General features: G+C 39.8%; 2 protein-coding genes and 1 non-coding gene across 4 annotated transcripts in view; 2 read left to right on the top strand and 1 right to left on the bottom strand.

The window, feature by feature from the left end:
- The first annotated feature begins 387 nt into the window (after positions 1-387).
- tipin.L (timeless interacting protein L homeolog) lies at positions 388-10,563 on the top strand. Of its 2 annotated transcripts, XM_018250767.2 has the most exons (8): positions 388-543; positions 2,740-2,884; positions 3,017-3,116; positions 6,237-6,312; positions 6,908-7,030; positions 7,274-7,337; positions 9,790-9,987; positions 10,109-10,563. In XM_018250767.2, exons 2-8 carry the CDS (start codon positions 2,752-2,754, stop codon positions 10,501-10,503), a joined length of 1,089 nt encoding a protein of 362 aa, XP_018106256.1. In that variant the 5' UTR covers positions 388-543; positions 2,740-2,751; the 3' UTR covers positions 10,504-10,563.
- On the top strand, positions 8,581-8,714 carry LOC121401707. The gene has a single exon (XR_005966449.1).
- A 1,209-nt stretch (positions 10,564-11,772) lies between the features above and the next one.
- dis3l.L (DIS3 like exosome 3'-5' exoribonuclease) overlaps positions 11,773-17,065 on the bottom strand; it is a gene marked incomplete at its 5' end in the record, with an annotated part of 32,693 nt that continues 27,400 nt past the window's right edge. The window contains 4 exon segments of the mRNA NM_001092552.1: positions 11,773-12,389; positions 13,215-13,389; positions 15,500-15,645; positions 16,210-16,376. Coding sequence (NP_001086021.1) covers positions 12,087-12,389; positions 13,215-13,389; positions 15,500-15,645; positions 16,210-16,376 — 791 coding nt within the window. The 3' untranslated portion in view covers positions 11,773-12,086.

The following is a 17,065-nucleotide window of genomic DNA, read 5'->3' as shown; positions in this document are numbered from 1 at the left end:
TGTTACATTGTTTCCCTTGCTATCGCTAAGCCAATAGGAGGGGCCGTTTGATTGGCACAGGGATTTTACGGAAATACGTCATGGCAGCGAGTAGGAGGAGGACGAGTGCCCCCTGGTGGTGGAACGCGTTACTTACTATTTCTCACAGCTGCGGCTCAATTTTACTGTGGGAATGTGGGAATGTGTAGGGGCACAACGCTAGATTACTATGGAGGCGATTAGAACTTTGTTTTCACTCAATGGAATTAAGGCCGCTGCTTATAGTTATTTGTATAAATGAACATACTGTTATAATATAAGCGCTAATATGGAGAAGGAAAGGTTATTCCACTCGTTAAAAAAAGAGGGCGTGGTTTGATACAGTAGAATCCCATTGGCTCTTTTCCTTGCCCGTTTTAGCCAACAGATTAGCGCGGTCTTAAAATAAATCACCTAGCAACAGAAGGCGGGTTCACATAGCCCCTCCCATTTTTTGTTACACGTCACACTTTCCGGAAGGCGCGCTTTATGTCCTTTAGCGCTGGGGTAGTGGACGCGGGATAGGTAGGTGCCTATTACTTACCGCTGGCCTTGTTTGTGATAGTCAGTCAGCTCATAGAGCCATTGTGATATCACTTGTGTGTGTGTTGGGAGGGAACTGACAATGTGAATTGGAGAGTGTTTTTTTTAAAGGGGAACTCCGGCTTCCAAACCAAAATTTAATAAAGAGGCCTACATAACACAGAAACCCCTTAATATATCCATCATAGTTATCGGTTTCTTCAAAAAATATGAATAAATGCCATTTTCTATTCTGAAATCCAGCTGTTTAACAGTTCTTATCTTTCTGTGTCATTTGAAATCCTGGCAGGGACTAAACACTGATGTTACAAATTGTAACAACTTCTCCACAGCTTACAGACAGCATGCAGGAACTACATAACCCACAATGCAGTGCACTCAGGTCCTTATTGAAATCACGCGTGCAGGGAATTGTGGGGTTTGGAGGATGCAGGCTGAGGACAAATGGCTGTTGGTACAAAGTAACAGTAGTCAGCCAGCTCAGCAAAGTAGTCAGACAGAACAGCAGGAGAGCAGGGGGCTTGGCTTAGGGAACTGTCAAAAACCATTAGAAATCATGAAAAGTCTGCATATATTTTAATTGATGTATATTGCAAAGTTGCTTGAAATTATGTTTACTTTCAGTTATGTTTGTGTGGAGTTCCCCTTTAACAATGTATCTATAGAAGCAGCTTGGTTAGCTCTATAATTTTTGTAACATGAAATGAGGCTGCTCCTTGTCTCATTATGGCTTTCAGAAATAATATAGGAGCCACTGGCCATCAATACTAATGGATCTTTTGTAAGCATAAGCAGTTCGGTATTGGGTTTTAGAAGGGGAGATGTTTTCAAGCATAGAGCAATACGTTAGCCAATAGTTGCTTATAAAACACAAAAGCCATGAATATCCTGTAAATTCTATCCTTATAAACGGTGAGTTCTGATGTCATCAGTTATAAACAGTGAGTTCTGATGTCATTTCTGTCACATGACTCATTGAAATTTGTGTATTATAATAAATAAAGTACCCCCAGTTGCAAAATATGAGGATATTAGAAGTTACCTCGGGGTTCCATGGCCTGTATAAAAACACTCGGCCTTCGGCCTCGTGTTTTGATATTGTCATGAAACTCCTCGGTAACTTACAATATCCTTATATTTTACAAGAGGGGCTACTTTATTCACTATATAATACACAAAAGCCATGAATATCTTGTAAATTCTATCCTTATAAACGGTGAGTTCTGATGTTATCAGTTATAAACAGTGAGTTCTGATGTCATTTCTGTCACATGACTCACTGAAACTTGTGTATTATAATAAAGTACCCCCAGTTGTAAAATATGAGGATATTAGAAGTTACCTCAGAGTTCCATGACCTGTATAAAAGCACTCGACCTTCGGCCTCGTGTTTTTATATGGTCATGAAGCTCCTCTGTAACTTATAATATCCTTATCATTTACAATAGGGGGTACTTTATTCACTATATCTTGTTCATGCTGGACGGCTATTTATGTCAGGCAAAGAAGGCATACCTACGGACAAATAATGTTAGGAAGGCCAATTTTTAATTTAAGTGCAACACCTCTTGCCTCAATTGCAAATTCATTTTGACATGTCATAGTGTACCCTGTTGAATATAAAACTACTAGATACCTGTTATTTGATGTAATTAATAGCGATGATCGGGTTCACCCGTATCCTGCACGACCAGCAGGTTAAGATTTGGGCAGTCATTGCGGGTTAGTGTTGAGTGTGGGTCAGACTGGGGAAATATATTTTTCAGTTGCCCTAACCTACAGTGAAATTGCGAAATATATCTTGGTAGCTCATCTTGATCAAATTTGTGGGTGATCAGGTGGTATATCAACAGAGCACTGTACAAAGTTTGTTTAAAAGGTGAACTGGCCCTTTATTTAAAGCAATGCTCATGATACCAGCATTTCTTTGTAATGCACAATATCTCATACATTGCTCCGTGTTTGCTGTGCATGTTCATTTGAATGGTATAACATAGACATCACGATTGTATACTAGAGGTATACTAATAATCAGGGGGTTGGTATAACATAGACATCACGATTGTATACTAGAGGTATACTAATAATCAGGGGGTTAGTTAAACCCTCATGGCTTGTGCTTCTTTTAACTGTGTATGAAATCCATTTAACCAATAAACTTTTACTGTCTCTTTAAAGGCCAGATTGAAAATGATGGATCCTTTGGACAACGGTCTCTTCGACTTACCAGACTATGAGCACACAGAAGATGAGAATTTTCCACCTTTGCCTCCACCGCACTCGCCAGGAGCTGATGATGAAGCAGATGATGTGGCAAATGGAGGTAGTTGGCACAATGCCTGCATGATGGAACCCTGTCTCATGCTTGAATACATTTATTTCTGATGTACCTGTGTTGTTTTTGGGTGTGTTACTGGCAAGCTGTTCTCACTGTAACACTTTAATCTTCATACAGACGACTGGACAGAGAATGCTGGACAGACACAGAGAGAGGAAGCCCCAAAACCTGCCAGACGGGTAGTAAAAAGACCCCAGCCTAAACTGGACGGACAAAGGTTGGTAATTCTCTGCACACTATTTTGGTTAACAATTTGTGCCAGAATTAGTAGCCCATTACTTGGATGGCCAGTTAAAGGGCCACAATTACATTTTTTTGATGAATTCCAGGGGGGGGGCGATTTAACCAATCAAAAACAACCAGTTTCTTCTAGACTACCACAGTGAAATGCATGACCATCTTTAAAATGTTTTCATCACCTAAGAAAAGAGAGTTTTTGGTTGGGCAGCCAGTGGGTCTAAAGGGAGGGCTGTGAGCTGTAGGGAAGCTACTGAAGGGGCATAACTTGATGTAACTGGGCCCCCCTAACGTAACGTTACCAGATTTTTTTTATGTGAAATTTGGGATCACACCTAAGTTGCATTGTGCTGTGAATATTGTGCTAAATTTATAAATTGACCACTCACACTAAAACCACCCCATTTTAAGTTCACAACTCCTTACTGATTTGATGGGAATAATGCCTAAGAGGCTGAAATAAAAGCAATTCTATGCATATTACTCAAATGTAAACAGTAATAAAATTCTATGCATATTACTCAAATGTAAACAGTAATAAAATTCTATGCATATTACTCAAATTTAAACAGTAATAAAGGAAGGGGTCACGGTAACCATTCACAAACATATGTCCTGGTTGAGCTCTTTGTGGTTTTACACACAAAATGTTTGCACCCAAAAACACATAGAAGTATAAAGTGCCAACTTCACTTTCAAGGTGCCCAGCAGTCCCCAATTAGATGCACAATCAGTTTGCTGCTGCACTGACAATAAATAAACAATATATAATCAAGCTTAAAGGAAAACTATACCCCCCAAACAATGTAGGTCTCTTTAAAAAGATATTGCATAAAATAGCTCATATGTAAAACCCTGCTTCATGTAAATCAACTATTTTCATAATTATATACTTTTCTAGTAGTATGTGCCATTGGGTAATCATAAATAGAAAATTGGCATTTTAAAAAAACAAGGGCAGCCCCCTGGGATCGTAGGATTCACAGTGCACACAAACATACCAACAAACTATACTTCTTAGGTCACATGAGCCAATTAACAGACAGAGTTGTGTCTTTTGCTTTAACACTTCTTCCAGTAAGGGTAGGACTCCACGATTTTGTCGCGATCCGACGCGCTGCGACAAAAATAAGACAAGAGATAGAATTGTCGCATGGTGTCGCAGCGTTGATCCGACTGTCGGATCAACGCTGCAACACCATGCGACAATTCTATCTCTTGCCTTATTTTTGTCGCATGTGACAATTCGCATTAGTTTTGTCGCAGCGCGTCGGATTGCGACAAAATCGCTCGTGGAGTCCTACCCTTACAGTTAGAGTTGTAGTATTTCTGGTCAGGTGATCTCTGAGGCAGCACACAGACCATCATGAAATGGTGGTTCAAGGCAAGAGATGTAAAAGGACAATATTTACTTAAATATATAGACCAGTTTGGTGAGATTCTTTAATATGCCACTTAATATGATATGAACTATCTGTTGATTAAGTATTCATTTTGGGGGTATAGTTTTCCTTTAATATTAAAAGTATAACTGGTGGGGGGGGGGGGTTCGTTATTAATTTTCCTAAACGACTTACACTCTCCTCTCTGTGCATGGTAACCAGTCAGAGTTATGTAGGACTACAGACTGTACAGATATCACTCCTGTGATAAAAGATTCCACTGTCTGACTGTGGATAGAGCTGCTTCCCCGGATAGAAATCAAAGTGCTGCACTGGCCATTTTGTACAGCCTCTTCAGCAATAAGTCTTCTAATATTTCCTGTGGTCTGTACTTGTAGTAAGAACCGCCCACTCCTGTCATGATTGGACAGTTACTGAGAAGGGCTGTGCTGCAGTGTAGTCCTGACCCGTCTGCTCCGTTCCCTGCCCTGCTTTCATTTGTCACAGCCATGTTTTGCCATAATAATAAAAATAAAATGAATAGTACTGCTTGGGGTACACAGACAATGCAATTATTTCCATGCCCCCTATTCTCCCCCCTCACACTCCTGGTAGTTACACCACTTTCACTGTTTAAGGAAAAAATTCCAAGGGGGGGTAAAGTGCCCCCTCGGACGCCCATGGCATGCTATGGAGAGATGCATGTATACCCATTTAACTGCCCATGCCATCATCAAAATGTCTATGCATTCCTCCAATACCCCCTTCCAAAATCTTTGACCATGTGTATGAAATTGGCTGGGGTGCAATTGCAGTTGGGGCACCTATCCTGAACTGTATTGGTTATTTTGTGTAGTCTATGCGGGTTAAGGGTATGCTTTATGAAGGTATCTGAATTGTACCATTTTGTCTCTTACACAGTAATGAATCATATACTGATTCTAGTGTTTCTTCCCACATGCCTGGTGTTATAGATGGGATCTCAATGGCCCATTTAGCATATAATTTAGGGAGTATTGGCAATGGGGGTAGGCTAATTAGTTTATAAAATTGGGACAAAGGTTTCCATAGTCCAGGAGTATGTGTATATTCTTCCAGTCTGGTGGGGCTTGTTTTGATGTTGGAGTATGGAAGTTGGGTATTAATGGCGTATCTTAATTGGAGGTATCGGAATATCATTTTATTCGGGAGGTCTTAAAACGTTAATAATTTGCCCTGATCAATTACGTGCCCTATATATTTTATGTGGTGGTGTGACCAGAGTTGAGTGTCAGGAATGGTTTTTAGATGGGGGAGTTTTGGGTTGAACCACAGAGGAGAGAATTGTGAGCAGTAGTTTTGATTTCTGTGGAAATACCTCAGGGCGAGTTAACAAATGATTTTAGTGCCCAAAATGCACATTTGTGTTCTCACAATGAAATCCATTTCAAGTGTGCACTGCCAGGCTGATGGTGTGTTTGCACACACAGCACAGCCAGTAAAAACACCAAACGTGCCATTGAGTTTAGGTTAATGTGATGCCAAATGTGCATATCACCCGGATATCTGTGCGTCAGTATACAGCATGTGTAATAAATCTGGTACATCAATAAGAATTAGGCCTTGAATATATCATAACATTTGGCCTGCAAAGGGGCCTGAACCAAGATAGTTCGTTGATTTACATAAGTGTTTTCAGCCTAGATCATTGAAATATACTATAATATCCTTTCATCTAGGCTTGCCTCGCAGCGTGGATTGCCAGCCTTGCGGCATATGTTTGATGATGTTAAATTTAAAGGGAAAGGCCATGAGGTAAGTTATATTTCCACAGAGCAGTCCATCACCAATAGAAAAGAATTCTTTGTATGTTGCAGGCTGTGGATACTCCAGCTTGGTGAAAGTCACCTTTGCATTGTCATGTCTTAGTTCTAGTATCGACTAGGATGCATCGAATCCAGGATTCGGTTCGGGATTCTGCCTTTTTCAGCAGCATTCGGATTCGGCCGAATTCTTCTGCCTGGCAGAACCGAATCCTAATTTGCATATGCAAATCAAGGGCGAGAGGGATATCGCGTGACTTTTTGTCACAAAACAAGGAAGTAAAAAATGTTTTCCCCTTCACACCTCTAATTTGCATATGCAAATTAGGGTTCGGTATTCGGACAAATCCAAAATTGTGGATTTGGTGCATCCCTGGTATCGACTGATCGGGTCTGATTACAATTCATATTCAGAGATAGCTGCACACAGACTGAACTGTTTCCTGCTTTAGAGTAGGGCCGTCTGAATCTTGCGACTCCAGGATTTGTAAATAACAGCCCAGGCATATTATGAGCTATGGTTGTTTTTCTCTTTTCGTTAGTCTTGTGCCGTTAAATTAATTACAACTGGTCATTCCTCCCGACAGACAGAAGACCTAAAGATCCTGCTCAGACAGATGGAGAACTGGGCGCACAGACTGTTCCCTAAGCTACAGTTTGAAGACTTTTTGAACCGACTTGAATCGATGGGAAACAAAAAAGAAGTGCAGGTTCTGTTCTTTAATTACCGTCCCTTTAAGAATAACTGGTTGTGTTCCTCCCTCAATTTCCATATATATTTTGGTTGGTTAGTAACTCTTGGCTTTGTGGTGGCCCAGAAGTGGCAAGGTTTTGGAGCAAAAAGCACTTGCGGTTTTCAGAGCCAATTGTTATGTTATGTGTGCCTGTTCTATAGTGAATGATACATAATGGCTAACAAATATCATTGCTGAAGCTTTTTCATTTTCCTACAGACTTGTTTAAAGAAGATCCGTATGGACCTCCCCATTGTACATGATGATTTTCTCAGTGAAGAAGGTAAGGTAATTTAGTATATTTAAGGAGAAGGAAAGCTACCAAAACAGTTAATTGCCAATACATTAGCCCCAATAGTGCAAGCTATAACACTATATTTATTCTGTAGAATGCTTTATCATACCTGAGTAAACTGCTCTAGAAGCTCTCTGTTTGTTTTGGATAGCAGCTGCCATTTTAGTTTGGTGTGACATCACTTCCTGTCTGTCCCTGCTCACTCATAGCTCTGAGCTCAGATTATAGCAGGGAGGGAGGAGAGAGGAGCAAACTGAGCATGCTCAAGCTCAAGCCCTGAAAGTTTAAGCTGAAGGCAGGAAGTCTGATACAGAAGTCTATGAGTACACAATAGAAGGAGAGAAATGCAATGTTTCTTTTGACAGAGGACTCAGAGCAACATTACTTTGAGGGTTTACTGGTGTATTTATATAGACCTTTATGATAAAGCTTACTTAATTTTAGCCTTCCCTTCCTTCTCTTAAGATTTGTTTAGCCCCCTTCTGAAGGACACGTTCATCACATTACCAAGGTATATACTACCAACAATGTGGTTTTAGTGTGCAGAATGTTACCCACACTCATTTCACAGATTCATTCTTTACTTTTAAGTATATGGTGCACAGTAGTGCACTTAAATGGTCCTGTATACATATGTGTTCCTTTTCTTTTTATTTATACAATTTAAAGGGGTTGTTCGCCTTTGCGTTAACTTTAGTATGATGTGGTCATATTCCATTTTGCAATTAGTTTTCATTTTTTATTACTTGTGATTTTTCAGTTATTTAGCTTTTTATTCAGCACCTCCCTTGTTTACAATTTCCGCAATCTGGGTGCTAGAGTGCAAATTACCCTAGCAACCATGCATTGATTTGGATAAAAGACTGGAATATCATTAGTGGTTCTGAATGGGTCTGAATAGACATGTGTAATAAAAAGTTGCAACATTTGTAAAGAGCATTTGTTTTTAAATGGGGATGGCGACCCCCATTAGAAAACTGGAAAGAGTCCAAATAAGAAGGCAAAGAGTTTAAAAACTATATATAAAAAAAAAAGTCAATTGAAAAGTTCCTTTAAATTCTTTAACATACTAAATGTTAACATAAAGGTGAACTATTTCTGTGTTGTGTGAATGGAATCCATTGTTCTTTTGTTACTAGTTGTATAGACTAGTTGGTTCAGTGGCTCAGTAGGTTAGTCGTCTGACTTGTAGTCGACAGAGTCGTGAGTTCAATTCCTAGTAGTAACTCTTGTGGCAGACTTGTGCCCGTTGCATTAACTAGTGATTTAATGTGACTTCATTCTGCCACATAAATAAAAACCAGTGGTTCCTGCCGACAGGGCCTGTCCAGATATCGGGCTCCCTGTGCGATGGCTCCACACAGATTTGTTACCTTTCTTTTATGTGTGTGTTTTTTAAAGTAGTGCCATTTTATTTCAATTGAATTTTAGATTTCAATAGATCTATTTTCTTCCCACTGCCTGCTAGCAGAAGTATTGGCTTGCTACAGCTGAAAGTGTTTGTTTTGAAGTGAGGCAGAATATCATCATTTAATTCCATAGTCATTTATACAGTGCTTCACCTCGTTCTGAGAATGCATAACATGTGCCAAGCACTGTTCTCCCTTGTGGAATATAGTACAGGTATGGGACCTGTTATCCAGAAAGCTTTGGATCTGTGGTTTTCCTGATAAAGGATATTTCCGTAATTTGGATTATACCATAAATCTGCTAAATGAAATTAATCCAAACATTAAATAAACTCCATAGGATTGATTTTCCACCAATAAGGAATCTTTATTTATATGTTTCGCTCAAGTACTGTTATTATTACAGGGGAAAAAAATATTTTTAAAAATGTTAATGTAACTAAAATGGAGTCCATGGAGATGATCTTCCCAGAATTCAGAGCTTTATGGATAACGAATCGTATACCTGTATGTATGGCAGCATTATGCCACCCATCCATGCACTAAAGGTATGGGATCTGTTATCTGGAAACCCATTATCCAGAAAGCTCTGAATTACAGAAAGGCTGTGTCCCATAGACTCCATTTTATCCAAATTTTTCAAAGTGTTTTCCTTTTTCTCCGTAATAATAAAACAGTACCTTGTACTTGATCCAAAACTAAGATATCATTAATCCTTACTGGAAGAAGAACCAGCCTATTGGGTTTATTTAATGTTTTCGTGATTTTCTAGTAGACTTAAATTAAAAAGGTTACTTATCTGGAAAACCCCAGGTCCCAAGCATTCTGGATAACCGGTCCCATACCTGTAGTTGAGTATGGCATTGCTTGTGTCTATAGGTCAGGGGTTTATAATCTGTGGCACTAGCATTACTATAGATTAACAAGTGTTAAAAAAAAAACAACTCATGGTAAGTAGAAATTACTCAACAAAGAAATGAAAGCAACAAATGTTACCCTGAGAGATGCTGAATCCTGTGCTGTGCTGTTAGTTGTAGTTCAGACAGAGGATCACGCCATAGACATGCCCTCTGAAGACTTCTCTTTTCCCGACGAGCTCCATGTTCCTTCTCAGTCACAGCCTGTTAAGGTGGATCTGAGTGAGGAGACTCTGCAGCGGATTGAGAGGAATCGGCGCTTGGCTTTGGAGAGGAGGATGGAGAAGATGCAAGCCCAAGCAGAGAGTCAGGGTAGGAATTCAAATGCTCGCTCCTTGACTGTGCTTTGTGTGGGTTGTGCTGACCATGAATGAGAGAACAAACCAATTACAGGTGTCTAATATGTCATCTAATTGTGTTATTTCCTCTTCAGCTCTGTCTCAGGCAACTCAGTCTGATCCCAATGAAATTCCTGATGATGCTTTTGATGCAGAAATGCTAGATGCTGTTGAGAGCATGACGGGCATCCTCACAGCCTCACAGTCTCCACCTCATGTTGATAAAGACTTGTCTCTTGTTCTACATAGTCACGACCTGCCTGTGCAAGACGTCAGCCAGTCCCCTGCACCATGTCCCAAACCACAGGGTGATGCCCCGTCAGAGAAAGCACTCGGTCTTGTTCATTCTGCTCTCCCTTCAACCTCTGACCCTACCTCACCAAGAAAGCCTCTTACAGAACAATTGCCTGATGATTCAGATGCAGATACTTCAAGTGCCACGCCTCACACTGAAGCCCCTGCTTGTGCAAACACTAAAGAAGAATATTGAATGTAATAGATCATCATTATGCTGTTTTTGTTATCCAATAAACCATTTTATTTAATCAGACTGGATATATCTATTGTATGTTCAAACATAGGGGTGGGGTCACTTAGGGGCAGATTTATCAAAGGTTGAGGTGAATTTTCAAATAAAAAAAAAATAAACTAGGGAACAGTCCAAATTCAATTTGAAAAAAATATCGAAGTTTATCATGCACGGTCTCTTTTTAAAATTCAACTTTGACCATTCGCCATCTAAAACCTGCCGAATTGCTGTTTAAGCCTATGGGGGACCTCCTAGAACCCACTTGGAGTCAATTGGTGGACTTTGAAAAATGTCAGTTTTTTTGGGGAAAAACGTTGAATCAAATTCGATCGAACGCGCTATTCCTTAGATTTGTGTGATTCAAATTCGGCCGAATATGGACCTATTCGATCGAAAAAGGACCTATTCAACCAAAAAAATAAATAAATAAAAAAAAACTGACTTCATTTCAGTTAGTCTTGTTGAAATCGAATTTTGAAGTTTTTTTAATTTGAAATTTGTCCCTTGATAAATATGCCCCTTAGAGTGTGTGGCATTGTAAATACTTTTGTCCGTATAATACAGACTATACGTTATAACCTTTTTTTATGCATAGTCTTTATTTTTATAACATTAACACCTACAAGTGAAGAGCTACAGAGTGAGGTAGAACACACACTGCCTACTTTACTTTCCAGCCCTTCATGTATTCTGTTCATCTTGCAGATAATATAAATACTGAACATAGTTTGTGTTCTTTCAGGATACACAAATTAGGGTCACACATGATCCTTTGGCCTGGGCTCAGGCCAACAAACCATCCCTAGTAGTGGGTTGCAGGCCAAACCGACTTCATGCCCCCTCTCTGCATTATGAAGTCACCCATTCCCTGCCCCCTTCAGTGATGTACAGTATACAAAGTGGCCCACTTCTATATTTGACATCAGAACAGGGGTGTGGGTGTATAAAATATTTAGAAAGTTTGAGGTGGGGGATGCTTTGGGAAAACTATCACTAATGCCTCAGTCTGTAACAGCTCATGGTGCTACTGTTAACTTGCAGTGAGAGAAACCAGGTGTGGGGGTGCCTGCAGCCTCAGTGATTGCTTTATTGTAGGGACCCCTCACAAGACTTCTTCCTCGGCCTAAAGCAGAATTATTTTTTTTTTCAAGGGAAAAAACGTACATTAAAACCAGTTAAAGGTACTTTGTTGAAAGGCAAACTAATACAAACCAAGACAGAGAGCAAGGATTTTCAAAAATAAACATTTATGCAACATAAAAAGAAATCATATAAAGCCTAATGAACATGTTATCCAAAAAAAAACAATGTATGCTGCCTGCTAAAACTCAGAATCTACAGGCTGAATGATTTAAAATGGATTTAAATAGGGAATCTAAAAATGTCTTTGAGGCCCACAGAGGATAAGCCGTGTAATTATTACATGAAGGAGTAGGCGAAAAGGCAGCATAAATAAAAGGACACTTACATGAAGTCATTAATAAACTGCCGATCTAACTATGCTAACTTCGGGATGTAGGAGTTCAGAGCCTTGAAATATTGTATTATGCGCCAGATACATCCAGTAGGGCCAGGTCCCAGAGCTCCTCCAGCATAGTGTACAGACTCTGTCCCTGGGTTTGCCTGTATTCCTGGTAACGCTCCACAGGCTTCAGCTCTGCTGCCCCCTCAACTGCCAACTGAGCCTCTACTGCCGTTCTGGTGACTTCCTTTACCAGCTCAGTCCTCAACAGCTGAGGATTTGATGCAGACGGCAGTGCTTCCTGGGAAGGATTAGGCCTGTTGCTGATTATTTCCAGTCGAATGCTGTCAGGGTGGAAGCGAGATGACTGGATCCGTATCCTCACCTGTGCAATAATAAAGAATGTTAAAGTGACATGGTCTGATATATATCGAGGCACGTGATGACCCCATATATTTGTGATAATGTTCTGCCAGCTGAAAAGCTCGTGTGATGTAAAGGCTTGTGTAAGGGGGAACTATTGTGAAAATAAAAATGTAATATAAGCTTCATCATATTGAAATAAGAAACTTTCTAAATACAATCAATTAAACATTCTTTACTGTTTCTGAAATAAATAAAAAGTTTATGTTCACTATTCCTCTCTCAGCATCTGTTTCTCCTCATTCTCTCTTCATACAGCAGTTGAGTGTCAGATATTCATTGACAGTTAGATCCAATATATCTTATAGGGGGGCTCCTTTTGCCTAGAAGATATATTGGAGCTCACTCTATTAAAATCACCAGACATCATGTCTCTCTACATGCAGGATTTGTGCAAAAGGAAGTTATTTTGTTAGATTGTTTGTACTGGAATCAGTTATTTAAGTGAGCTCTAATTCATCTACTAAGAAAGGAGGCTCCCCCTCCCTATAAGATATAGTAACGTTCAATGAATATCTGACACCCAACTCCTGCATGAAGAGAGAATGTCAGAATATACTGGGCAGGGAATGATATCAGGTCGGACTGACATTTTCAGGTACACAGAGGCCCAATCCCACCCCCAGCCCAATACACAGTGACTGTCTATAGCATCTTACAGCAGCCCCAGAATCCCAGTTCGAGCCTGACGGATATGAATGATGAACAAGCCATGCAGATTTTATGAATGTCATACACAGGATAATAATAACAACCATATCCCGGAGGCATTTTATAAGAAACTCACAGTCACATGATCAAACAGACAAAAGGAGAACGACTTGGCTTCCTGAGTAGTGACCACAATTTGCGCTGGTAATCGCTGCAGGGATCCATGCACCCAACGGCACTGGCCATCTTCCTCACATGCAAGGACAAGCCCATCTGTGTTTTTCAAGTACGCTGCTCCTTTAATGCCATATCTGTCAAGAGAATAGAGCTGAGAATCCCTAAACCACAGGGCGAGGAGCAAACATTATAGTGCAGAGGGCACCTGCCCCAAAAATACTACCAACTGTCAAGCCTAGAAGTTATGTACACATGAATCAGTTGCAAGGACAAACTGTTTCCTATAGGGATGGGGGGGAAAACCTGATGCAATGAGCAGAAAACCTGCATCTGAGAAGGAGAAAAATAAAGCGTAAGGCTAGTGCCACAATATGCGGATCTCGACCTGCAGAGAAGTTTAGTTTTGGGGAAAATATTATTGACTTTCAGAAAGTTAAAGTTACAGCAGTAGTCTCAGGTTGAAGGTTGGTATTCTAGATATAAGCTCAAGATCAAAGCAGCAGTCCAACAAGCCCAAGCAGGATCAATGACACATTAACTGAAACTGCCTTGAGGGGGGGGGGGGGCTTTGCTTAATAGAGGACTATTGCGAAAATGAATATTTAATACAAGATTCATCATGTTGAAATTTTCTAACTATAATCAATTAAAAAAGCGGAACGGTTTCTGATACTATTCACTCTCTCCCTATCAGCATCTGTTTCTCTTCACTCTTCATGCAGGAATTGGGTGTCAGATTTTCATTGACAGTTAGATCCAACTAACTATCTAGACCAGTGCTGTCCAACTGGTGGCCTGCGACCCCCCCCCCCCTTGTGCAGCCTCCACATGAAAGTCTGCCTGCTGTCTGCTTACTATGTGTAAACTTTAAAAGGTATCTGCACTGAGATTAACTGGCCCCTGCATTGTTTACACTTCAAATCCAGACCTGTAACACCTTTATTGTTTACACCCCTAAAGCCCTTAACTGTTCACACCTGAGACCCAGACTGAAACTACCCTGTTCACACTCATACAAACTGCTAAAGGGGCACCAGCACTGTGTCACTGTATGTAGTAGATCTTAGAGTGGTCCTGATAGGTTTCCCTGTCTCCTGCTCAGTTCTACCTGCCCTATGCTCCCCGTGTGTGCCCTACACTACTCTGCCCATGCACACCCTACTCTGCTTGCCCTATGCTGCCTGTGTGTCATACTCTGCCTGCAGGAGGTGAACCCGATGGGGGTTTTTTAGCATTTCATGTGCCGAGGGTTGCTGGGTCATCCACAGAAGAGGACGAGGCATACGGATTTAAGGGTATGTTTTAATATGACTTATTTCACCTATGAGTGATATCCCTGCAGTGAGCACCAACCATTTGGTTTTTTGGTGTGTTACCACCATTAACGTGGATATGGTCTTAAAAATTTCAGGGTATGGGAAAAACTGGTCGCAGACCAATATGTAAAGCCCAACATAACACTTATTACCACGTGATCTGTTTTTTTTTTTTTTTTTTTTTTTAAATATTGTTGATCTTGTTTAAAGAAAAGATGTCCATCATATTTAGGCAGCGCCCAATTCCTTTTAGCCCAATAAACCCTCTTAGCTGAACTAATTCAAAGGCTTTGCTGTTTATAGATACACACAGGGGCACATTTACTTAGGGTCAAATATCGAGGGTTAATTAACCCTCGCTATTCGACCGTCGAAGTAAAATCCTTCGAATATCGAACGATTTTAATTCATCGATCGAACGATTTTCCTTCGATAAAAAAATACTTAGAAAGCCTATGGGGACCTTCCCCATAGGCTAACATAGTACCTCGGTAGGTTTTAGGTGGTGAAGTAGCTGGTCGAAGTTTTTTTTTTTAAAGAGACAGTACTTTGACTATCGAATGGTCGAATAGTCGAACGATTTTTAGTTCGAATCGTTCGATTCGAAGTCGTAGGTCGAAGTAGCCAATTCGATGGTCGAATTAGCCAAAAAAAAAACCTTCTAAATTAAAAGTATTTTTTTTCTAATCCTTCACTTGAGCTAAGTAAATGTGCGATACACATATATAAAATAGTTCTAGTGAGAACCTAAGGAGTAGGTGAATTAGCTGCTCATATCTTATACGTTTATCTGACAAATTCAAGCTTTGCTGGGTAAACTGCCCATAACTTCTGAAACAAAAACCATAGTATCTGATTGGATAAATTGAGTACAGATTAAACAGAAGGGAAACTGGTTTCATGACATGTCCACCGGCAAGTCATATACCTGGGTATGAAGAGCAGCACACCATTTGTGCGAATGCCGTATATAACAGCATCACTGATGCATCGCTGGTCAGAGTCTGGATCTTTGTCTTTAAAGAACATGCACTGGAACAGCTCAGTGGATTGCTTCTGGCATTGCTGGGCTGCCTGCGAAGAATAAGATGGTGCATTAATGGAAATCACTCAAATTACAGATTCCAGCAATTTCAAATGACATCTTCCTGCAGTCATGAAGGGTAGGTGTTTACATGGAAAATCAATACCAGACTAAAAATCCCAGTATTTTAGTTCAAAGGAGTTTCTCATACATGGTTTAGTCCACAGCACATTGTTACATGGAAAGCAAACCCTACAATGACATTTGTGATAATTCTGTGATTCCTACTTTTCAGTAATAATTTGAGGAAGGTCATTCTGCAAGATTGTTCCCCATGCACAAAGTGAGGTCCAAACAAAACTGGTTTGGTGGGAGTGCACCCAGAATACATGCAGATCATAGAAATTGTTGCGCAGCCTAATTTGGCTTGTATTGCTGCAGGGCTGTTATAGATAAATACATGCTAAATAAGGCTGAAAAATATCACTGGAAGTCTATAAAGTCAAATTAAGATTCACTTTGGAATATGTTTTTGGGAAGACTCTAGCCCCCTCCTGCTTAAATGAAATATTTCAGTTGCCAGTCCTGTCCATTGCAGTTGACTGTACACTTACCCGGTTGCGGGCATTTATGTGTCTGCACAGTTCCTCCAGATCCTTGTTTCCAAGCAAATGATCCTTTGGGCCTTTGTTGACAGCGGCCAAGAGCAGCCTATGCACCACTATGTCAGCATAACGGCGAATTGGTGAAGTAAAATGAGTGTATTTTTCCAGAGCCAAACCTAAAGGACATAATTTATATGCAAATTAAACACATTGCTGCTAATCACAGTCAACTTACAAAAACCTTCTAAGTGTATACATTTCATAACAGATGCCATGTTCAATGCTGGATAGTTTATACAGCCCCTGGAAAATTATTATAGGAAATAAAAAAAATAACCCAAACCCTTCCTGGCTTATGAAGATCAGCTCCTTTCATAACATTTTTAAAGGACCAGTAACACCAAAAAATGTAAAATGATTTATCTGAATTTACATAGCACATATTTAGATCAAATACTTGTCAAAATATTTTCTTGGAATAGAAGATGTGTGTTTTTTTTTTTTTTTACATTATTTGTCCTTCAAGGTGATGATCAGAAGATTTTGAAACATGCTTGAAATATATAAGACCAGATATTAATCAGGCAGGCTATGAACATAAAAGGAAAGAAAAGTAGTAAAATCCAACACACTCTTCAAATTTCCCAAATTTGATTTAGTTAGAAATTAATTAATAATAACTCTAAGTGCCTATATCATCCAGTGTGTAAATCAACTTTGTGCCAGCACACCAATCAATTCATTAAGATACTATTTAATTTAAATTCAATTCATTAATGTGTATAAATTGATTCAATAAAAGTGCCTGTGCTTAAATGATTATTAAAAGTGAGTTTTGATTATGTAGAAAAAAAACGGCGCCATC

This window comes from Xenopus laevis, chromosome 3L (assembly GCF_017654675.1).
Source record: "Xenopus laevis strain J_2021 chromosome 3L, Xenopus_laevis_v10.1, whole genome shotgun sequence".
In the NCBI taxonomy this organism is placed as follows: Eukaryota; Metazoa; Chordata; class Amphibia; order Anura; family Pipidae; genus Xenopus; species Xenopus laevis.
Note: the sequence above shows the minus strand (reverse complement) of the source record. Positions and strands in the feature narration are given on the sequence as shown.